This window comes from Liolophura sinensis, chromosome 6, assembly GCF_032854445.1.
Source record: "Liolophura sinensis isolate JHLJ2023 chromosome 6, CUHK_Ljap_v2, whole genome shotgun sequence".
Taxonomy (NCBI): Eukaryota; Metazoa; Mollusca; class Polyplacophora; order Chitonida; family Chitonidae; genus Liolophura; species Liolophura sinensis.
Window position 1 is genome coordinate 54,760,724 of NC_088300.1, and position 25,581 is coordinate 54,786,304.

General features: G+C 40.1%; 1 protein-coding gene across 1 annotated transcript in view; it reads right to left on the bottom strand.

Moving 5' to 3' along the window:
• Positions 1-10,539: 10,539 nt before the first annotated feature.
• The window catches only part of LOC135468408 (sperm-specific sodium:proton exchanger-like), a 37,875-nt gene continuing 22,833 nt past the window's right edge, over positions 10,540-25,581 (bottom strand). Inside the window, 10 exon segments of the mRNA XM_064746654.1 lie at positions 10,540-11,851; positions 12,174-12,253; positions 12,560-12,724; positions 14,786-14,868; positions 15,665-15,779; positions 16,559-16,699; positions 18,862-19,017; positions 20,374-20,472; positions 24,928-25,053; positions 25,403-25,551. Coding sequence (XP_064602724.1) covers positions 11,455-11,851; positions 12,174-12,253; positions 12,560-12,724; positions 14,786-14,868; positions 15,665-15,779; positions 16,559-16,699; positions 18,862-19,017; positions 20,374-20,472; positions 24,928-25,053; positions 25,403-25,551 — 1,511 coding nt within the window. The 3' untranslated portion in view covers positions 10,540-11,454.

Consider the following 25,581-nt stretch of genomic DNA (forward strand, 5'->3'; position numbering starts at 1 on the left):
TCTATATCGTCAGGCATGAATGGCAATTTCAATCAATGACAGAACGAAGTTACTGAAACTTTGCATTGGCCAAAAGAATTCTCCAAGATTTTCACAAACTTCATCATTCCTATATATGCACCTACTGGAGACCGAGAATGGCTGTTCAAGATAATAATCAACATTGCTGTTTTCAATAGATATGCGACGGCATTCCCACGAAAGTCGGACGTCATATCCCCTTCTTTACTATACTAGTACTATATACTACTGAATGATTCTGATTTCATCAAGACGTACATTTCATTAAACGGCATTTGTGTTTTTATTTTACCTTGATGAACAATTTGAGAGTTTCCAAACAGTTCTCATAGCTCGGCTGATCCAGCACTTCGGTGGCCACTAGCCGGGGAACTCGTTTCGCCCAAGCCGCCATCTTCTCTAACGCCAAGCATTCTGTGCTCTGTGTTTAAACATAATACAATATATGAAAACAGGATAAACGTAGATTTCAGTTACATATGTAAATAATGGTAAACTATCATAATATTACAAATGAAATTCTAAGCTTCACGGTCGGGAAGGACATTTATATTGTTGACCATCGATGACTTCACAGGATAACGCACTTTTCTGCCTGTGCGTTTGATTGTTATAAAAATCCAGTGAAGTACATAAATTATTGAGTACTAGTACATATAACAGAGCTATTCTGAGTGTTAAATATTCTTATATTCTGAATTTAGTCTTTTTTAAGTATATTATATATCAGATGGCCATGTCTTCATTTTATAATGCTTTTCTTTTAATACCAAGTGTTAAATTTTCTGAGAAGAAGCAAAGTACGCCGTCACAAGCTTCCGACAGAGAGCAGCTTCAATACGTACATTTGAGAATTCGAGTTTAATTGCAGTCTTATGTTGACGACCTATTTACCTGTATTTATGAAATCTCTGAAATTGCAGACAAGTAAAAACTGTCTGGTGAGAGTGCACATCCAGGAAAGTACACAGCCCAGTGTACAGATAAGATAGTGCCCATGCAGTTAATAACCAGGCAAGTTAAAACACATGATTTTATTGCTGTTAAACTTCATACTTAACTTTTCAAGAATTATACGATGACGGTCAGATCGGTAGCTGGAGAAACCTGGATTGCAAGGCTTTAAACCATCGGCCTTTGCTAAGAAAGTGGCAAATAACTAAGAACTTCCCCACATGTTGCCGACAGATACACGGTATTGATAGAAGACAGCCGGTTAACTAACATTAAAGTTCGCAATCGGCCACATGAGCGTGTGCGACCGCTTTTGTACCCAGGACGACGTGTGGTGGGGTGGGGTGGGGGGTGGAGAAACCGGCCAGCGGGCAGGGGAAACCCACGACCACGCGCAGGCTTCTGGAAAACCTTCCCACTTATCACCGGAGAAGAAGCCAGTATGAGCTGCACTTGAACTCATAGCGACCGCATCGATGAGAGGAACACAGGTAACTTAGAGCGCACGGGTAAGTTAGTGTACAGGTAACTTAGTGCACAGGTAAGTTAGCGCACAGGTAAGTTAGTACACAGGTAAGTTTATGCGCATGTAAATTACTGTACAGATAAGCTATTGCACAAATAAGTGAGCATTTACTCGTATGAAGCTAGGTGCTGAGGACAGTGCCAGCCTGGTCAAGTTACTCTGGGTTAACAGCCACAGAAGGTTCCTGTCCCTCACGCTCAGCTGCATGGCGATGTCACCGGCGAGAAAATTACGCACATCACCAGGTCTGAAATGTGACAAAGGAAATGATGGACCAACAATAGGAAATACCTATGCATAATTATTATACCTCACAGAGCGATTCTCGATTTCCATCGGTCGAGAGATCACATGATCTTGCGCAATATATGATGTAAAACGATCACGCGGGTTAAAGTACAACCAGAAAAGGTACACTGATTTTTCGGTATAATAAAACTATAATTTCGGTATATAATGTGCATGCTGTGGGGTGAGATAACAGAAAATGTCACTTCCTTCAAGCTGATAATTTCTGATACCCCCATCCCACAGCATACACTATCTGTATCAAGTTACACGTTTTCAATACTCTGCTTTAAGTTTGGACAGAATTACAATTTCGCGAGTGCGTATAGACATTAAATTTCAAAGTGTCCTCACCCGATGTACAAAACGTCCTGACGTGAGGTGCCAAAGGCCCTGACCTGATGCACAAAACGTACGGACATAAAGTGCAAAAGGCCCTGACCTGGTGCACAAAACGTACGGACATAAAGTGCAAAAGGCCCTGACCTGATGCACAAAACGTCGTGACTTTATATGCAAACGACCCTGACCTGGTGGACAAAACGTCCTGATCTAATGTGCCAAACGTTCTGACCTGATGTGTGAAACTTCCTTGTGGGTTCCCGTAGGATTCTGCCTTGGTCTTACGCGTTGTCTTTGCACTTCTCCACACTCCGGACATGGTGTCAATGATTCAGTCTCCAGCAGATCAGATTCTATCATTAGCAATGATAACCAAAATGTACATTGATCGTTTATATCATGACTTCTGTAATAACAACAATACCTCACCATCATGTGCCAGATGATACAAATCCTAGGAACACACATTCAAAATGGTTTTCGGCGCGAGGTCATCATGAAACCGACGCAGCTTAATTTAGCTTACAATATTATATCGTTGATAACATTACTTGGTTTTTCCAAATACCACCATATTCATAATAAATCCACCTTGCCGATCACAACGCCTTACCCAGGGCCAGCGCTCGCTCTTTTATTACTCAGTAAATGCATCATGAATATAACTCTTCATGAAAACTGATTTATTTGATTGTTGTTTAATACTGTAATCCAGAATATTTCAATCATACGCGGCGGTCAGTTTTGCGCATCGAAGACAGAATATGTTTGAGTGGGACTTAAGTACCGGAAGAAAACTATTAGGATTTGGCAAGAAACTGTAACACTTGATTTTCACCCACACATCTAACTCAATCTGTATAGCATAGTGCATGATTACCAATCTTTTTTTGAGCTTCATCCAGGAGTTTGTTCAAATCTTCTTCAGCCTCGCTTATTCCATCGTCCCAAATCCATCTGAACATAAAACTCAGTTACAAAAACTTATCTCTACTATACTTTATTTTACATTATTGTCCTCTACTCAAATACATGCCAATAACAGTGAAGTTTACGGGTAAGAGAAAAAGGACAGACTAGAGAAAATTGACCAGAGAAATCCTGTCAGGAAGGTCGTCAATACGTCCATATTGGTGTCAGGCGGATATCTACTCTACATAAGACGACACAGATCCTGCACAACCAGTAGAAAAAGACAGCTCTTGTTTCAAATTTCGTTTTATGATAGACAACGAACATGGTCCATGCACTTGAAAAAGAAATACCCACGTGTATTCGGTATCCCATCCTCCTGAAACTTTTGGGGCTTTATCCTGTCTTTTTCTGTAGTGCAGCATCTGTATAAAAAAACCACAATGCATACCACATGTTAAATGAAGGTTATGTCTGGCTTTACCGCATTTTTAATGCAAGCCTTTTCTTCAAAGCTTTTATCGCTCATAATCCTAAATAGACCTTGAAGATTGAAAACCAACATTATGTATTTGTATTTGTATATTAGTCAACTGGAGTTGCATCGTATTCTTGATTCAGTGCTTTTAAACATAATTATCTCTTGCGGATGTACTTAAATTATCAACAAAAGATTTGGTCGAAAACTTTGAAAGTTTTGCCAGTGAAAGTACATTCAGGATAAAGTGCTTGTGAGATATAGGCCGACTGTGGTTATATGAGAGGTGATTCGGCGATGGATTGACCAGATGTTCAGGAGGACTTAACAGAACGCTCTCAGGAGGGCTAAAAGAAGCACTGGCCTTGTGTGAAGATATTTAAGAAAGACTGACAGTACCGCTTACCTTGCCTCAGGATATTTAGAAGGACTGACAGTTGCACTTACCTTGTGTCAAAATATTCAGGACTGAAAGCAGCACTTATCTTGTGTCAAAATATTCAGGAGGGCTGAATGTAGCACTTATCTTGTGTCAGAATATTCAGAAGGACCGAAAGTAGCACTTACCTTGTGTCAGAATATTCAGGAGAACAAAGCAGCCCTTACCTTGTGTCAGAATATTCAGGAGAACAAAGCAGCCCTTATCTTGTGTCTGAATATTCAGGAGGACCGAAAGTAGCACTTACCTTGTGTCTGAATATTCAGGAGAACAAAGTAGCACTTACCTTGTGTCAGAATATTCAGGAGGACCGAAAGTAGCACTTACATTGTGTTAGAATATTCAGGAGGACTGAATGTAGCACTTATCTTATGTTAGAATATTCAGGAGGACCGAAAGTAGCACTTACCTTGTGTCAGAATATTCAGTAGGACCGAAAGTAGCACTTGCCTTGTGTCTGAATATTCAGGAGGACTGAATGTAGCACTTATCTTGTGTTAGAATATTCAGGAGGACCGAAAGTAGCACTTACCTTGTGTCTGAATATTCAGGAGGACTGAATGTAGCACTTATCTTGTGTCAGAATATTCAGGAGAACAAAGTAGCCCTTACCTTGTGTCAGAATATTCAGGAGGACCGAAAGTAGCACTTACCTTGTATCTGAATATTCAGGAGGACCGAAAGTAGCACTTATCTTGTGTCTGAATATTCAAGAGGACCGAAAGTAGCACTTACCTTGTGTCAGAATATTCAGGAGAACAAAGCAGCCCTTACCTTGTGTGAGAATATTCAGGAGGACCGAAAGTAGCACTTACCTTGTGTCTGAATATTCAGGAGGACTGACAGTTGCACTTATCTTGTGTCAGAATATTCAGGAGGATCGAAAGTAGCACTTACCTTGTGTCTGAATATTCAGGAGGACTGAATGTAGCACTTATCTTGTGTTAGAATATTCAGGAGGACCGAAAGTAGCACTTACCTTGTGTCAGAATATTCAGGTCTGGATAGGCTACACCATGCAGTTGAGACTACTCTAATGCTACTGCACAGTGATTAGTCTCTTCTCGTGATGAATAAGATAGAAAAGCTCGGAATGAAATGATGTCGAATTTAGTCAAGCATTTAGACTATATTCGTACGGAATTTATGGAAGTGAAACATAATGCAAAGAGTCAAGCAATTGTAATAATACACTTTAACAGTTAAATAGCTATAACCGGGAAACTTTTCAAACGTCGTGTGAAGATTGTGACCATGGAAACCTCACCTCTTGTATAATCTTGAGTTCCTTCACACTCAGGTCTCTTCGAGCATAATGACGATCGAATAAGTCGTTGTCATTCGCGAAAAGAACAGATGCCGGCGGCTTCCATAACCAAGGACAAGAGGATGACTTGCGGGGAATTCTGCTCTGATTTCTGTCATCAACCACGGTGGTAGATTTACTTTTCAAAAAACCAACATGGTGTATGGTTTTACATAGGGCTAAAATTTCCTCGTCTTCGCAGAAAGACACCCTCTCCTTAGGCACCACGTACTCCTGAACAACAATCGGGTGTATCTCGTCCAGACACGTGCATATGGTGGTAGACTCATCGCTGAGGTCAGATAACGGCAGTGGGTCAAGCAGTGGCTCTGTCTGAACAGCTGATTCCGTCACCTGACGACACAGGAAGGGATACGTCACGTATTTGCTGATGCATCGTAATTCTCTGCCGTCTTGCCTTCACTTTGTCTGTGTTACTGTGTTTATGGTGCAATTTGGTTGCAGCATGTTTCCACCGGCCCCAGTCGTTTTAGGCGTACACATTTCGTATAAGGTAATGTTTTTTGGTGTCAGTGGTCACAGCCATACGTTTGAGGCGATCATCTATCACCAAGATCCGAATAAACTTCATCGGCAATGTTTTCCTCAACTTCAAACCGGCGTGATCAAGTGGGCCTTGTTTTCCGACCCCCTTATCTCCGTCATTGCTCTCCTTAGCGTCACTCAATGAGTCTGCATCTACTCCTTCTGATATCTGGGCCTCATTTTCTATGTCACTTATAATCAATTCGTTCTTCGTCAGCCCAAGCCAGACCTGACTGACGGGTTTCCCCGATGAGTTTATCTGCAAAAAGCGTCCTTCCACTAGTACTTTGTGTTCTGGTGTATCCAACGTCTTGTATTCGCTGCTCAGCAGACTGTGTAAACTGGGTTTGCTCATCTCTGTCTTGTGTTACTTTTCGCTCACCACGAAATCCTCCATCTCCACGGTGACGTTAACAGTGTCGTCAGAGCACTACGTCACAAATGAGTGTCTAATCGTAACGTTGTACATCTTCCATATGGGGCGTTAGAAACGTCACAGTTCATGTGTGATGAAAACATTTTTCACTATGACGTAAAATGGCTTTTTACTTAAAGTCGAACATTGTCGGCAGCGCCTCGGTATATCATACAAAGTAGAACTTTGTGACGTTATGCAATTCATTTTACTCCGCGAAGGTGACGTTTTGTACAACATGTATAGATCTATACATTCATAGATGTATGAAGACTACCCCTGTAAGCCCAATTTCACAAACTTTTGTAAATCTTTCAAATCCAAATTGATATGCTTTCAAGTTACGGTAAAGTACTCCTGAGACTGGTGTCGCAACCCCTAATGAAATAATATTTCAATAATTGTTGCAACTGCAACCCTTACTGAAATAGTTTTTCATTAGTGGTTGAGACTGCAACCCCTATTGAAGAAAAATTGTTTCAATAAGCACTTTGTTTTACATTTATGACCCTTGTTGAAATAAGTCGACTAGACACCAAGTTATGTTCGTTTGAACATTTTACGTGATAGTACTATGTAAAACTGTAATATTGCTAGGTATATAGGGTGATAAGTATTTTTATACGAATTCTTTTGAAACAGAAAAATATTACAAAGTTGTGCTGTGTAATAGCGATGTCCACATACATGTGGTACCATTTTTAATACTTTTAGATGTGGTATCTTTGTTTCTTGGGTCTCACTTGTTTCTGTCTTTTTAAAGAGTAAACCAGTGAGGTGCATGCGATCAGTGAACAAATTCAATATTCGCCCTTCCATCGTCTGCTCCTTAGCATAGAGTAATTTCCACTTTAATATCCAATGACCTCTAATACCCATTGAATGACTTGCGGTAGATCTTATGCTTTCCAGAGATTCCCACTGCAAATTTGGCCCTCTTCAGATTCGATTATGGATTATCTGTTGCATTCTGTGTAAATAACTATTCTTGATTGTTGATGAGGCGAATCTCTTTAATGATCTCTTCTAATTTGTGAACATCATCAGTGATGACTGTTTATTTGTGCTAATTAAAAGGTGACTTGATAGCAGAAATACTGTACAAACGATGCAAATCCTTTGAACTTCATTGTTAAGTATAAATGAGCATGAGGTTAAAAGGCGTCAATAGCGCTGTGAAATTCAGTTTCTTTAATTCGTTTTATTTGTTCTCAATAAAGTACCCCTTGCTTCAATGCATGCAAAAACTCTCCGACGCATAGAAAGTCAGTCGTTTGATGAGATGACATGGGATTCGTTGCCATTTATCTTGGAGAGCGAACGCTAGTTCTTCTTGGTTGGCTGCAAGGTGTGGCCGTTGTCTTACTCGACGACCCATGATATCCCTAAGGTGTTCTAGGGGGGACATATCTGGGGAACTCGCAGGCCACAGCAAGACGTTGACGTCCAGGGCGTTCTGCACAACTCGAGCTGTATGGGGTCTGGCGTTGTCATGCTGGTACAGGACACCACATGGCTGCTGTTGAAGGAATAACAGGACAACAGGACGTACAATTTCATCCACGTATTGTTGAGCTGTTAGGTTCCCGTAGATTATGGCCAGTTGTGTCCGTTCCTCTCCACACATCCCACCCCACACCATCACGCTGCCGCCACCACCTCCTGGACGCATGATGCAACCGTTAGTTCGCCTCTTCGACGGTGAATTCACTGTCTGCCATCCGCTCGGAACAGGCAGAAACGGCTTTCATCCCTGAAAACAACACGTTGCCAATCACGTCGCACAATTCGAGCCCATCGCAACCTCTAGCAGCGATGTTCGGCTGTCAACAACTACCCTCTGAATGTCGATAGGCCAAAATTCCGAGAGCCACGAGTCTCCTGGACACGGTCTGCCGACTGACCGGGTTAACTAAGGCAATGATTGACGACAACGTCACTGTCAGGAAGTGGTTCCTCAGGTGTAAGGTGCGCAGGTACCCGTATTCTCTGGGCGTTATTACTCTAGGCCTGCCTGTTCTTGGCCTGTCCGATTTCTGCCATGTCCGTCTGTAACGTTGTATCGTTTGACACAGTTACACAAGAGCAGCCGAAGGAACTTGCAATATGGGTATGGGTAGCTCCCATGGACACCATACCCAGGGCCCTCTCACGTTTGTTCTGGAGTCAATCGAGGCATTACTTTGGTCGTTTTTAGTCAGTGTGCAAGTCCAGCACAGTGTGTGCAACGTTTTTACACACTTATTGCAAGTGCAGTTGTGGCCATCAATGGGTCACGTGATTTTTCAACTTTCTTTGTTGTCTTAAAACAAATTCGTGTGGGTGTCTATGGCGCTTGTCGCACATGGGAATATGCTTCGTACAATGTTTTCCTGCAATAATTTGGTATTAATGCGCTGAAAAGGCTGGTTAAATTTAACTCATGGAGTCGTAAAGTTTCTTTTGGCTGTCAGTTTATTTAAGCCACCCCTACCCAAAGCCACTAACGTGTCGTGGAAAAATCATCTACAATTCAAAATATTTGTAGAAAATAAAACGGTTTCTGATATTTTGAACACGCGATATTCTATCAATTAGAGAGATAATGTCTTTGAAACTATAACATTACAAAGGTGTAAAATATTTCAAATGGCGAGTAGAATATGCGCAAAAGTGTCTCATTGAAATAAATCTTCTTTACTTCAATAGGGGTTGCCGTCGCAACTGCAACCCCTAATGAAATAATGGTTACGACTGCAACCCCTATTGAAGTAATTGCTTCAATAGGGGTAACTTATTTCAATAGGGGTTGCGAAAGACGGGTCGTGGTTTTGTGAGAGTGTGCCATGTGCCAGTTGTGGTTTTATGTCCAGAATGTAGCACTTAACGTTCTTTTTTGAAAGGTGTCATATCTTAATGTCCAGAAAACAGCGTAAAGTATACTTAGATACGTGGTGATTTTGTGAAAGTGTCATGGGCTGGCTTTGGCTTTACGTCAAGAATACAACACATACCATACCCTGAACATCTTCTCGAGCCAAGGTATGATAGAGTAGAGTATCTGATTTATTTCACTTGACTGGCGGAGATGTACTCTGAAAGGCGTGGTTTTGTGAAAGTGTTTCAGTTAAAGCTTTACGTCCATAATACAGCTTAAGTTGGTTTTCTACTCCAATAAGCCAGACAGCAGCATAAACAAGTGCATTCATGTACGAGGAAACTATAGGCACACGGCTCGCTTCCACGGTTGTTACAATTTGCTTGGCCGGTATCATAACTTTGCATTAAAGCATCATTTTGTCCATGGACAACATTTACTCAGGAAAGCCATATACGTGTACAGCATAAAGAAAGTTTTCATGTCTAACGCATTTTGTTTTGTTAACGTCGAATAACTTTCACCCGATTTTTGGTGTCTGTGTTAATCTATATTAAGTACAGACTATTGTATGTCCAAGATTGCGTTGGGCTTATATTAAGATTTGTTCTTGACCCGAGATTGCACAAGTTATAGCTACCATTTCCCAAGTTGTTGAATGCCATTGTATCTTTTGATATAATTGGTATTGTCAAGGTAGGACTTACTGGTCGTAGCCGCGTGTATAGTGATATATTTACAGACAATCTTGAACAACCCACGGGGATTTGTTTGTTTAACTGGGATTAGTTCGGTCATAAGACGATCCAGTGCTGGCATATTTATAGTTCTGTCTCAGTGGAACGCTGTGCACGAATTCCTCATGCGTCCACCCAGTCACATTATATGTTGACGTTAAATCTTTTGTATGACTCGATTCAGGATTGAACCCGGGACCCCCGTCAGCCTGTACACATGGGGACAATATAGAATACACATGTATATTCGATCCTGGTACAGTAAACTACGTCATCATATTGTTATACAGAAGTATTGTGGAATAAATGTACATCTGCTGTCTAACACACAATTCAAAGTTCCTGGCTGTCTACCAGGGAGTCAAACTTAACTGATGACGCTATAAAACATACATGCAGTTACTATACATGTACACATAAATATGAAAAATATAACGGATAAGTATAATGATGTGAAAATTATCTGTCAATGCTTTAGTACAAGCAAAATGTCGCTCGGTGTCAAAATGTCGCTTGGTGTCAAAATGTCGTTAGGATTTATGCTCCACGTGACTTTCCTTACAGCAAATCTCGTCGGACGACAAAATGTGTTATTAGGACAGCCTGATGACATTCCTATAGTTTATGACCTCATCCCTCACGGTTTTTTCTATAAACTGATAACTGTAATGCTGTTAGCAAAGAGAAGAAAATTTAATATTTACAGATCGAAGCCTCATTATGACAAACATTAAAAACTTGGGGAAAAAAATCGAACAAATCATATTACAACCGATCTTCTGGTGGTAAAACATGGAATTTTATAACATTTATTTCTTAATAAATTAATATTATCTCGCTCATTAGGGCCAGCCATGTTCGAACACAAGTAATCAAATATTACAAAGTAGCCTTCTACAATATTTTTAAACAGAAAAGATGGTTTCATTTACAAACTTCATGTAAACTATATTTGCTCTATTTACAAGATATAGTCTTATTAAAAGGGCTATTCACGTGAAATGTAACACTAACACCTTAGAAACCGCTGGGACTCTCAAAGACATCATTCCAGTTATACATTCCCAAAAAGATACAGACTTATCTCTCCACAATCTACCTACACACTGTACAACTGAAGCACAGAACAAATGAATGATTTGCGCTGAACGCCTCAGTTTAAGCACTGTTTCTATGTATAATTACCTAATAGTTTGAACGCCAGTTTCATCTATCATTACATACATAAAGCACAGCTTCTATCATTATGTAACAGTTTAAGCACAATCTCTGTCTATTATCATGTAACAGTTTAAGCAGTTCCTGCCCATCATTATGTAACAGTTTAAGCTCAGCTTTTGTCCAATATTATGTAACAGTTTAAGCAGTTTCTGTATATCATTATGTAACAGTTTAAGTACAGCTTTCGTCTAATATTATGTAACAGTTTAAGCAGTCTATCGTTATGTAACAGTCTATGCACAGTTTCTCACTATCATTATGTAACAGATTAAGTGCTGTCTCGGTCTATCATTACACGACAGTTTATTAAGGCATAGTTTCTATCTATCAATTACATAACAGTTTCTGTTTATCACTAAATATGAGATGTTCAGGTCAAAGTGACTGTTAGAAGTGTAAATGAAGGCAGTTGCTATTGGAGGTAATTAAATCTGTCAGCCCGCTGCCCAACACTGTTATAATCTACGGAGAGAGTCCGATTGCGCAATATAGGAGGTCGAGGAGGCTGTTTGCTCTCTAAACGGTCTAATACAGAGGTGGCACTAGGTGTGTCAACAGAGGGCAGACATATCTTTGCTTCAGTGGTACCCATGCAGGCCACAGATGGGCCCATGCAGGCCACAGACGGACTTAAGGACACAGACTCCTTATCTATGTGCTTAGTTCGTCTTAAGGAACCCCCTGAGTGTTCACTTTCACTAGTTCCATGGAGACAACCCATTGGCTTATCATTGGAATCAGTATCTTTCTTATCCTTGCTTGCTGATGAGGAAGTATTTTCAGGGTCGATGGTCCAACTTTCATTCTGCCTGGAAGATGAAACAGAGACTTTCCTGCAACAAATGTAAATTTTTTTTTTCACATTTTAACTTTAATATATTTGAGTGAAATTTTCTTAAAGATAAGATACTACAGCACGATGACCAGCTTTATGGTTATTTTCAAACTAGAAGTTATATGGTCAGGTAGGTGTATACGGATTATGTGTTCCAGGACAGATCACCACACCCACCACACAGATAAGCCAGCATATTCCACGGGATTCTGTTAATATGCTCTTCAGTTTTCTTGTGCTGATGAAAATAAAATGGAAAAGTGATTTATGATTATCAAGTGCTAATTAATTCATACTTTGCTATGGCGTCAGCTTCCTGTTGTGTTGCAGTGAATGCGCCTTCTTCTTCTTCCTGCGTCTTGGAATCATTCTTCTTCTGCGGAAATAACCAGTACAAGTCAAAACCCACAAAAAAAAACTCACCTCCCACAAATACTGCTGCTTAAACTAATACACAAGATTTCCAATATTGTTACAACACTGATAAACAAAGTGAGACAACACATTCTGATGATTAAACCATTTTCTTTAAAATGCACCATCCATAGTCACACTCTTTAATCCGAATTGCGACAATATTCTACTTTTTTTCAAATTTATAATGCTATAGTAGTATTAAATTAGGCCTAAGTTAAAGTGTGAGCCATTTTGCTATATCGATCCCACATGTTTTAGCACTAACATTTCTTTCTTCCAGTTTTAGTTTGGATGCATGCAAAAGACAAAGTCCACTGTTGGCTGCTTTCGTCTGTTTCTGTGGCACATTACTATGGTCCTTGGCTGTGTTTATGTTCTTGCTAGCTTCGTCTCCAGGTACCACTAATATAACAGGCTTGATATCATCTGACTGCAAAAACCAAAAAATAACTTCACTCATCTTGACACTTGAGAAACTTAACTTGTACACTACCAATGACTATAGCGTTCAAGTTTTGGAGCCAATGGTTTGTGGTGCTGGACTTGACAGAGTATAAGTTGCCAAGCCGTTTCATGAAAAGATGATTTAAGTCCTTGACCAATAAGGTCAAATATTTACTTATTTATTTTGTTGTTGCTTAATGCCATACTCAAACATCTTTCACATACTTTGACATTGCTACTGAGTTGTGTAACTGTAAAGAATGCCTCTATTGTAGCTCTTCAGTTAGAAGAAAAAACACATTTATACAACCTCTACTTTAAATGAAAGAGCTGTACAAACTGTGTGGCATTCTATTTGTTTTAGATTTTTTGTGAGGAAATAGCTGTTTTAAACCTCATCATTTTCTACAAAAACCAGCGATTCAGGGCCCACTGAAAGTCACGCCATGTTTTATGCTTGTCCAAAGAAAAGCCTCCTTTCCTACTTTTGAATACTCATTGTGACATCAATGTGCTTAAAGTTTTACAGCTACCATAAGATTAACGTGCATTTCCAGTCTCAGTTATCATGATAATCATGCATTTTAAAGTCTGTGAAATTCTGAAAAGGTTACACATTCACAATTCAAGGAACTGGGTCCAATATTTGCCTCCGAACTGAAGAGCAAAGAAGCAATGATTGGGTAATACTGCCACATAGACATTTTAGGTTGTTGACGCACTATAAATCTCTGCACTGTTCGTTTGCACCTAGTTGAAGTCTATAAGAATTTTTTTGGTTGGATAGAACTGAACACTTTTTTGCCAGTGTAACTTCCTAAACCTCTGGAGGTTATCAAGGAGACAAAATGCTATGACTAAACTAAAATCCAGCAATCACAGTTCAAAAAATGGCGGTCATGCTAGGTTGATTTTTTGATATGTCGTAGAGAAAAGTGCAAGCTACATGTGGTAATATGGCACTGTACCATGCGAAAATTAGGAGGCATATATTTTTGACAAATTTACTACATAAATAGTAAGTAAAATCAAAGGTGCTTGTGTGACCTTTGATTTCTAAGGAGATTTCTAAGCCTTTTGATGTTTAATCATTAAATACTCAAATAAGCACCACTGGCAGAAAAATGAGATGCTTTATTTAACCTTAAATATAGCTCTTGCATTTAAAAGAGCAAAAAGTTTAAATATCAAACAAATACCACTGAAAGGAGTATGCATTTCCTTGCAGGTGCATGCCATAAAAAAATTCTAATATTTACCTCAAGTTGATAAATTATAAATAAAGTCAGCGCCTAAATCCACTGTGAACGACTCCATTTTGCCTAAGAACTAGTCCTGAAGTCTTCCGTGTTTGGAAGAGAATTGCTTTCGGAAACCGCCGAAGTGCAGTTTGTACATTTCCTTCTTCCCAGAAAGTAGCCAACAGTACCGTTTGTTTTCTTTCCTCTTGATGATCGGGAAACCGCAAAGTTGGATGTAGGTTCCGAGTTTACACGAACAAGCCGGCAGTTTTAACGACTCTCATTGGCTGAGAGGTAACACACCCCCAGCTTAAATTACAGGGTGTTAAAGATGGAGGACGCGATGGACTCAGTGATTTATGTCAGCTCTGCCGTTTTCAGGCTTTACTTGTATGGTGAGGAAAGATCGCAACATTATGCAGCAGTCACCATGAGATGTACTCTTTTCAGCCTTTAGTGTCATTTTTTAAAGTTTTCTTCTACTTTAAGGCATAGGTTGCATAAATGTGTTTTTTCTTTTAAGTCATGGGGTCATCTTGCGAGGAAACATACCACTGCAGTCAGTCTTGTGGGTGGAGGCAGAAAAGCCTTATAAGATAGAGGGCAAGGAAAAGTCTCCTCAGGGCTCTTCATGGCTTTGTTCACCGGTAAACTTAATACTGTTATGTACATGTGTGAAACTTTATCCAGATTGGAGTTGATTCTATTAATTATTTAAAGTGTTGAGGCAAATGTTTCTTTAAGTCATTTAATGTTGAACATCATATAACTTCAGTCATCGTGTAAACCTGTAAATGGGTACTTACCACAAACTCCAATTCTGTTGCTGTCCATGGGATGTAATATGGTCCTACATATATCTCTTTCGTATAGACATCTTTCACTGTTCCTGAATATGAAAAGTTCAGAGAGTTCAACATCACGTTAATAAGTAATAGTTACTGCGTGTCTCAGGATATGACACAAAATATAATCTTTATAGGGTGGAAATCTGTAAATCTGTAGTAATGATCAGGAGGGTTGGATGGTTTTGGGTTTCTCCCACCGTTCTCTGCCTGGTTTTCTCCCACCATATTACTGTCCTTTAAGTGAAATATTATTGAGTGCAGCTTAAAACGCATAAAATAATAGATAGATAAATAAATAAATAAGATACACCTAATATCAATCAACAGCAAGGAAGCATTTAATGACATGCACTGTATTTGTAACAGACACTGACAGGATGTATGAAGAGGTTCACCTGAAGGAGCGGAGAAAGCCCCAAAATCGGCTACACTACATCAGATGAACATGATACCAGGTATTTCGAGAATTTAATATGAAACTGGCAAACCATTAAACACAGATATATTAACCTGTATGAAGCAAAAACAGTCCATCACATGTGACTTCATTTTTTCAGCTCACCCTTCTGTACTACAGTCCATCCAGCAGGGTGATTTGTTAGTGAAAAATTCCATGAAATAAACGTGATCGACTCCAACTGTTGTAACATGAACCTGCTGTTTTTTAACGATGTGACACACAAGAATTCAAACTAAAGTGTCGGGTAAACATTGCGACTTTTGTGCCACAGATAAAACATACTTTGTCAAAAATCCACTACAGGCGTTCATTATAAAACCAAACTGGCCAGCTATGAACTACACAACATTGTAGTTGGAAAGTAGGTATGTTCTCACCATAGATTAGGATAATGTCTACCATGGATGAATCTACTGTAAAGGTATCCAAGCCAGCTGTATTCACTAAATATGATGGTTCAAGATGCATCTGAACCTTGTCCTTGGACAGCCCCTAATTAGAGATAGAAAAAAAAGACGTAAACCACCAGGATGACTGATGCAGCCCTGCATATAAGTACAAATATATAAACTTCATTGATAAGAATAGGATGTTCGAGACTGCAGTGAGAATACAAATATGTGGCAAGTTGAGAAGGCTCATTTGTTTGTATTACTATCACCTCTTCACATCAGAAAAATCCTCCTTTAACACCTATATATATGTACATATGTTTTTTGATTGCGGCTCAACTCGATTCTCAAAAATTTTCATTTCTTGGATGGCAATCAGTTTATTGATTGGAGGACGCTGGAGTGCCTGCCCTGCATACCACTGGTAACTTTTCCACAAAATATGCAAAATATGCACACCATATTGGTGAAAGACAAATGTGCTTCAAAAGAACTGCACAGTCGAGGAACACTGACTGTTTCTTGTCACCATTTAAAAGGTTCTAGAGCAGTGAGCGTGAGGGACAGAATTTATATCATCTCTGTTCAACTCTCAATGTAAGCGTACTTGGATCTGCATTGCTGAATGGAATGCAATGCTGAAACCTAACTTAGTCATCACAAAAGATTAGACATGCAACTCTCACTGAAAAGCCACAGCTTTATTTTCAAATTAAAATGACAGCAAGCTAAAAGTAAAAAATGGTCGACATGACGGTATTAAAATCTGTACCTTTTCAGACTTTGAATAATCTATTCAAACCTATTGCACATGAATGGATAAGAGAGCCAGAACAGACATATTATGCAGGAGTGGACCCTTGTATTAGGTGGGCTTACGTAGTAAGCTGGCTGTTCCAGTAGGACACCCGTGGCTATTCTTATAGCACACACTCTCCACAGGCAATACTCCAGGGATGGCTCTTTGTCCTGAAACTCCACAAACGCCTCCAACATGTCAGCCTTACTCACAAAAAATGCCTGTGGTAAGTGAAAAGAAGAAACAAAAGGCACTACATGAAACAGGGTAACAGTACAGAAAGATTACTTTGTATTAACAAGTTTGACACTGTTGTAAGATGGATTATTTATTTATTTATTTATTTGATTGGTGTTTTATGCCGTACTCAAGAATATTTTACTTATACGACGGCGGCCAGCATTATGGTGGGTGGAAACTGTTCAGAGCCCGGGGGAAACCCACGACCATCCGCAGGTTGCTGACAGACCTTCCCACTTACGGCCAGAGAGGAAGCCAACATGAGCTGGACTTGAACTCATAGCGACCGCTGTGTCATCATGCTGCGCTAGCGCGCTAACCAACTGAGCCACGGAGGCTCCTAAGATGGATTAAAATCAACACTTAAAAATGTTTGTACTACAGGCAATTCATATTCTGCTTGTCCTCAGCCCTTACTGTCAAAACTGCCCTTAGTCACAAACATGCACCAGTACTCCTCAATTTTTGTTCCCGGGATTCACATTTCATGCTACCAGAACATGTACGCACCTGACAGATGTTGGGGGTATTTCCAATACATCCTGATGCTGATAACCACAAGAAATCGATACAAATAATGTTTATATGTCAACTAGAACGCTCTAACTTAGTTTCTTATCCCTACCCCAACAGCTATATCTCCTTACTACTTACCATTATACAGAACTACATTACATCAATGGTACATGACATTATTAAATGTATTTATATACAGGCCATGCAGTCTGCTACACTTAACCCTCATGCTTACTTGCCAATCAGTTAGCCCCGATGTTTATGTGCCAGTCAGTTCGTCCTGATGTTTATTTGTCCATCAAGTAATCCTAATGTTTATTTGCCAATCTGGTAGCTTTAACATTTACGTGCAGTCAGTTAAGCGCGGATGTTTACTTGGCTGTCTCTTAGACCTGATATACATTTGCCAATCTGGTAGCTCTGAAGTGTATATGTCAATCTAGTACCCTTCACATGTCAAACTGGTAGCCCTGATGTTTTTATGCCAATCTGGTAACCCTGATATTTATATGTCAATCTGGTAGCCATGACGTTTATACGTCAAACTGGTGGCCCTGATGTTTATATGTCAGTGTGGTAGCCCTAATGTTTCTACGTCAGTCTGGTAGCCCTGATGTTTATTTATTTATTTATTCATTTGACTGCTCTTTCTCACCGTACTGAAGAAAATTCCACTTATATGACTGTGGCTAGCATTATTGTGGGAGGAAACCCACAATCATCCGCAGGTTGCTGCAAGACCTTCCCACTTACGGCCGGAGAGGGAGCCAGCATGAGCTGGACTTGAACTCACAGCGACCGCACTGGTGAGAGGTTTCTGGATCATTAAGCTGCGCTAGTGCGCTAGCCAATCTCCGATGTTTATATGCCAACCTAGTAGCCCTGATGTTTATATGCCAACCTAGTACCCCTGTTGTTTATATGTCAACCTAGTAGCTCTGATGTTTATATGCCAACCTAGTAGCCCTGATGTTTACATGCCAATCTGGTAGCCCTGATGTTTATGTACCAATCTGATAGCCCTGATGTTTATATGCCAATCTGGCAGCCCTAATGTTTATATGCCAACCTGGTAGCCCTGATGTTTACATGACAACCTGGTAGCCCTGATGTTTATATGCCAACCTGGTAGCCCTGATGTTATGTACAAATCTGGTAGCCCTGATGTTTATATGCCAATCTGGCAGCCCTAACGTTTATATGCCAACCTGGTAGCCCTGATGTTTACATGCCAACCTGGTAGCCCTGATGTTTATATGCCAACCTGGTAGCCCTTATGTTTATGTACGAATCTGGAAGCCCTGATGATTATATTCCAATCTGGTAGACCTGATGTTTATGTACCAATCTGGAAACCCTGATGTTTACATGCCAATCTGGTAGCCCTGATGTTTACATGCCAATCTGGTAGCCCTGATGTTTATATATCCATCAGTTAGTCCTGACATATCTATGACTACACCACCAATCTGGTAGCCCTGATGTCTATGTGCAAATCTGATGGCCCTGATTTCTCAATGCAAATCTGCAAAGTCAAATTTCATTACAGTTCTAATCTTAAAATCAACCATTTCTGCAGGGAAAACTGTTTAAGTATTACTGGAATCAAGGTACTTCATACGCTCACCTGAACTGTTGTTTCACACCATATGGTAACATGACGTTCATGGCGAGTCAGAAGGCCAATTTCCCCGAGCACATTTCCTGCAGACAGGTAATCAACATTCATGACGGCAGAGCCTTTATCGGTCACATCTGAGGTCAGATTTTGAGGGGATTCCATCTGCAAACACAACAATTGTTGCTCGATGTGTAGCATCTACATACACACTGTATATGGGGAAAGTGACAGTCGATGACAACCATGCCACATGAACCACAACAAACACAGGAGGTGCACATACAACAAGTACAATGTAGAAGGTAAGATGATTGCCAGTACAGTGAAGCCTCGCCCTAGGATGCCTTGATATCACGTGACCCAAATCTTGTCCCCCCAAAACATGCGGTCTACTTTCATGTGAGAACGGCTGAAACCATAAATGGATCAAAATTTTTCACATATGTTTGAAAGCATATGTAAATAATGCAGCATCATTTGCTTCATTTCCTACAGTTAGTGTCTGATCCATGCGTTATTTGATATTTTATGCTTAAGCTTTTGAACATCACATGAGTGTAATCGAAATGAAATGAATTTTTCTAATGGAATAATGCAAGAGGTTATACCTGGTTACATTTCCTTGCGACTGAGTTGAATTCCAAACGCACATGCGTGTGATGTTGTTGTTGCAGCATTACTTCTGCGTGTTTGGCCTCGTCAGCAATAAGAACACAATTTGCTCACTGTGACAGGCATACCTCATAAAGGGATTAATATAGCTTTAATCAGCTTATTGAATGGCTATAAAACAAGGTGTGAAACTGTAGGGAGTGAGATTTGGCTTACCAGCAAACTGACATGTGAGAGCTGAGATGAGCTCACTCAAACATTTGAGAATGGCTTCCTAATGTTTTCCTCTTTCTTTATTTAATACATTGATTTAGCATGATATACATTAAAATAGAATTTTGAATCTGTGGAATCTAAGTTCCAGGAGTTACTTCTGATACGAGCAGACATGGACGAATTGGATACCAAATGCACTGTAGCTGTTTCTATTTAAAAATGAAGTGGATGAAACTACGTTACTTGAATTCATGCAGCTTGTGGAAATGTTTAACATGCACCCAGTTCTGTAGATCAGCTCGGGCCCGTGATTGGGTGATGCGAGGCTAGCTCCGTAGGATGACTCATAGAACAGTGCTGAGATATTTGTGGTCTGTATGTGAAAACTTGTGTACCGTAGAATACTAGTTGAATCTTCAGGAAACAAAAAATCTCAGGCGTTTAACTTAATAGTAAACTAATTAACAATAACAATGCATCTAAAACTTCGTTCAATGTCAAAATCATAGCCTATAATATAGACTGTACATGTAACCCTATTGTATATACTGGATCCCAAGGTCATTTCATCATAGCGATAGGTAGCCTATAATGCGCTCAGGAACCTGTCCCCCATGCTGGGTGCTATAGTGAGGTGATACTGTAGTAGGTACCTCATTCATGAGTTCTTGTAATCGTTTAATACCGTACCCTAACTAAGCCACAGACAAGGATGTAGATCCCTTCGGTGAAATCTCCTCGCCGCATGATCACATCACCGTAACTAAAGTTCACCATGACAGCTCGCTCCTGAAATAACAAACAAAAAACAATTCATCAATGTAGCTCACATTAAATCAATAAGACAGCACTTCAGGTCATCCCGCATTGAGAGATGGAGTAGGGTAAGAGAGGGTAGGCAGAGGTGGAAGGTAAGGCGAGGGGGCTGTGCATATAATTCTCCTTCGTTTCCTTTTTGATAATGTCAAAAATGATTTGTCAAAACGATGTAACAATGTAATTCACTGGTTTATCCTTCTACTTTAGTACTGAAGCACCATATAGGTCTACTTGTGTGGAACAGCCACAGGAATGTATAACTTGGACACTAGGAAGTATAAGCTAAAGGAAAGTAGATATTTGGGTGCACTGAATAGGTCAATGTGACTGATAATGGAGGCAGATTCAATGGAAATAAGAGGAGGGTGTGTCTCAAATTTTAACAACCAGAACCTCAAAATGGAGTTTTTTTCAGGTCCAGACTGAGTTCATTTATATTTAAAACGCTGACCATAACCTGGTATTGAGTTTAATTCCACTTAAGCGACTGGTAATTTTGTGAACGTGAAAGTATATATGAAGTATATATACAAAGTTTAATTTCATTTGAGGTTCATTTCTGATCATGATTTTACTGTTGACACATATGTGTACATATAGTATTACAAGTATATTAAATTATCCTGGTCATAGATATACATCATTATATCAATGAAAAGAAAGGAACTCACAAAGAGTATATCAAAAGTGAACATGTTTGAAATAGAGATAAGGCTTATCCCATGTAGATTAGAGGTGAAACAGTTATAAACGATGTATGTTTGTTATATTAAAAGAAAGAAAGAAAGAAAGAAATATTAAGTAACAAATAAACAACATGAGCAAAAATCAAAGACAGGACTTATAATGATCAGGGATATATAATAGTTATAAACAGTTATAAAACATCTATGTTCAGTTGTCGGTTATTATATTAAAAGAAAAAAGGAACTGCAGTGTAACAAACATTATATTAAAAGTAAACAAACAACATATGCAAAAAACAAATCTGTTACTCTGAATATACTAAAAGTAATGAACCTGTCTTTTCAGAAAAGCCAAAGGAGCCTCGACTCAGTTCAATGATTAGCTTTGACCTAATTTATATACATTATCTGTAAATACACTTATGCTTCAGGAAGAGGGAAGTAGGTGCATTTTCCAAATCAGTTTACAATGTAACAGTAAAAGGATACATTTTTCATTAACCAAAGTTCCACCAGGCTCTGTCCGGTTTCCTCCTATCATAATGATGGCCGTTGTCGTATAAGTGAAATACTCTTGAGTACGGCGTAAAACACCAATCAAATAAATAAATAAATATCCACCTAAGTTTTCATGGCATTATCTATTTTTCACGGATGCATCCGTTGATGATCGCAGTCAACTGCTCAATGCTACACAAATATTTTCAAATTAAATTGTTTTTATCCAAAAAATTGAGTATTTGTACTAGAAAAACACAAAACTGAGTGTTTATCATTGCATTATTCCACCAAATATCGAGGTCTAAAATCGACATGTATTAATCCCTGCACCCATAAAACTGATGATCCTTGCAAAAGAGAAAAACTTTTGCTGTGAATATGGCCCTAAACACCAATCAATTAACCAAGCATTCTGCAAGTATTGCAAAAACAATACATGTGCATGTACTCTACCGGTTAAAGCCATCAGTGATGTATCTGATGAGGGAGTGCCAGCTGGCTGTGATGTATTTGATGAGGGAATGCCAGCTTGCTGTGATGTATTGATGAGGGAGTATTAACAGCGTACCCTGCTATATCTGATGAGGGAGTGTTAGCTTGCTGCGATGTATTTGATGAGGGAGTGTTAGCGTGCTGTGATGTATTTGATGACGGAATGCCAGCTTGCTGTGATGTATTTGATGAGGGAGTGTTAGCTTGCTGCGATGTATCTGATGAGGGAGTGTTAGCTTGCTGCGATGCATTTGATGAGGGAGTGTTAGCCTGCTGTGATGTATTTGATGAGGGAATGCCAGCTTGCTGTGATGTATTTGATGAGGGAGTATTAACGGCGTACAGTGCTATATCTGATGAGGGAGTGTTAGCTTGCTGCGATGCATTTGATGAGGGAGTGTTAGCGTGCTGTGATGTATTTGATGACGGAATGCCAGCTTGCTGTGATGTATTTGATGAGGGAGTATTAACGGCGTACAGTGCTATATCTGATGAGGGAGTGTTAGCTTGCTGCGATGTATTTGATGAGGGAGTGTTAGCGTGCTGTGATGTATTTGATGACGGAATGCCAGCTTGCTGTGATGTATTTGATGAGGGAGTGTTAGCTTGCTGCGATGTATCTGATGAGGGAGTGTTAGCTTGCTGCGATGCATTTGATGAGGGAGTGTTAGCCTGCTGTGATGTATTTGATGAGGGAATGCCAGCTTGCTGTGATGTATTTGATGAGGGAGTATTAACGGCGTACAGTGCTATATCTGATGAGGGAGTGTTAGCTTGCTGTGATGTATCTGATGAGGGAGTGTTAGCTTGCTGCGATGCATTTGATGAGGGAGTGTTAGCCTGCTGTGATGTATTTGATGAGGGAATGCCAGCTTGCTGTGATGCATTTGATGGGGGAGTATTAATAGCTTACCCTGTTGTATTTGATGAGGGAGTGTTAGCTTGCTGTGATGTATTTGATGAGGGAATGCCAGCTTGCTGTGATGTATTTGATGAGGGAGTGTTAGCTTGCTGCGATGTATTTGATGAGGGAATGCCAGCTTGCTGTGATGCATTTGATGAGGGAACATTAATAGCTTACCCTGTTGTATTTGATGAGGGAGTGTTAGCTTGCTGCGATGTATTTGATGAGGGAATGCTAGCTTGCTGTGATGTATTTGATGAGGGAGTGTTAGCTTGCTGTGATGTATTTGATGAGGGAATGCCAGCTTGCTGTGATGTATTTGATGAGGGAGTATTAATAGCTTACCCTGTTGTATTTGATGAGGGAGTGTTAGCTTGCTGTGATGTATTTGATGAGAGAATGCTAGCTTGCTGTGATGTATTTGATGAGGGAGTATTAATAGCTTACCCTGTTGTATTTGATGAGGGAGTGTTAGCTTGCTGTGATGTATTTGATGAGGGAATGCCAGCTTGCTGTGATGTATTTGATGAGGGAGTATTAATAGCTTACCCTGTTGTATTTGATGAGGGAGTGTTAGCTTGCTGTGATGTATTTGATGAGGGAATGCCAGCTTGCTGTGATGTATTTGATGAGGGAGTGTTAGCCTGCTGTGATGTATTTGATGAGGGAGTGTCAGCTTGCTCTGATGTATTTGATGAGGGAGTATTAATAGCTTACCCTGTTGTATTTGATGAGGGATTGTTAGCTTGCTGTGATGTATTTGATGAGAGAATGCTAGCTTGCTGTGATGTATTTGATGAGGGAGTGTTAGCCTGCTGTGATGTATTTGATAAGGGAATGCCAGCTTGCTGTGATGCATTTGATGAGGGAGTATTAATAGCTTACCCTGTTGTATTTGACGAGGGAGTGTTAGCTTGCTGTGATGTATTTGATGAGGGAATGCCAGCTTACTGTGATGTAATTTATGAGGGAGTGTTAGCTTGCTGTGATGTATTTGATGAGGGAGTGCCAGCTTGCTGTGATGTAATTTATGAGGGAGTGTTAGCTTGCTGTGATGTATTTGATGAGGGAGTGCCAGCTTGCTGTGATGTAATTTATGAGGGAGTATCATTACATGTAGCTTACCCTGGTGTATTTGATAAGGGAGTATCAATACATGTAGCTTACCCTGGTGTATTTGATGAGGGAGTGCCAGCTTACGGTGATGTACTGGATGAGGGAATGCCAGCTTGCTGTGATGTATTTGATGAGGGAGTGCCAGCTTGCTGTGGTGTATTTTATGAGGAAGTATCAATACATGTAGTTTGCCCAGGTGTATTTGATGAGGGAGTGCCAGCTTGCCGTGACGTATCTGATGAGGGAGTGCCAGCTTGCTGTGATGTATTTGATGAGGGAGTGCCAGCTTGCTGTGATGTAATTTATGAGGGAGTATCAATACATGTAGCTTACCCTGGTGTATTTGATAAGGGAGTATCAATACATGTAGCTTACCAGGGTGTATTTGATGAGGGAGTGCCAGCTTACGGTGATGTACTGGATGAGGGAATGCCAGCTTGCTGTGATGTATTTGATGAGGGAGTGCCAGCTTGCTGTGGTGTATTTTATGAGGAAGTATCAATACATGTAGTTTGCCCAGGTGTATTTGGTGAGGGAGTGCCAGCTTGCCGTGACGTATCTGATGAGGGAGTGCCAGCTTGCTGTGATGTATTTTATGAGGGAGTATCAATGCATGTAGCCTACCCGGGTGTATCTGATGAGGGAGTGCCAGCTTGCTGTGATGTATTTGATGAGGGAGTGTTCACTTAGCCTAAAATATTTTATGAGGGAGTATTAATAGCTTACCCTGATGTATTTGATGAGGGTCTCATCCCCCTGCAGCCAGGCGACATTTTTCAGCAGCCTCTCTGGGGGTGGTGGAGTCATAAGTGGTGGGGCTGTGAGTAACCTCTTCATCTTCATCTCAACCATCTGACAACAGATAACAAACTTGTAAGTCAAACCATATTCCTGCCCAACCTGTCTCCTGTTGGCTTTGCAGCATATACAGTGCCTCAGGTTAGCTCTTTCCTGCTTTAAATGAATTTGTACACTTAAGGCAAATAAGAATTCACAAAACTGGCAGCTACTTCATGCCATAACAAAAGTTGAAAAGCTTCAAAGAGCACCTACATGTAACTAGACCACTTTGGCTCCACTTCAAAAAGATTTCATTTTACTGTGCTCAGCATATATCACGTTGTTACTGTCAAAACACACAATGCTGCCATGTGGATCTGTAATCTGAATTTGGTTTCTGTACCTACTGATGTTTACTTACAGTTTCTAGCTCTGTGCTTTCTGTATCATCCAGTATGCCATCTTCGTGCAGTCCTCGTATGGAGTCTCTCAGGGTGTTCAATACTGAGCGTACTGCCTGTCGACTTTTCACGGACATAGCCACATCAGGATGCTGCTTCTGAAGTAAACCTGGCAACATATGACATATTCACAACATCA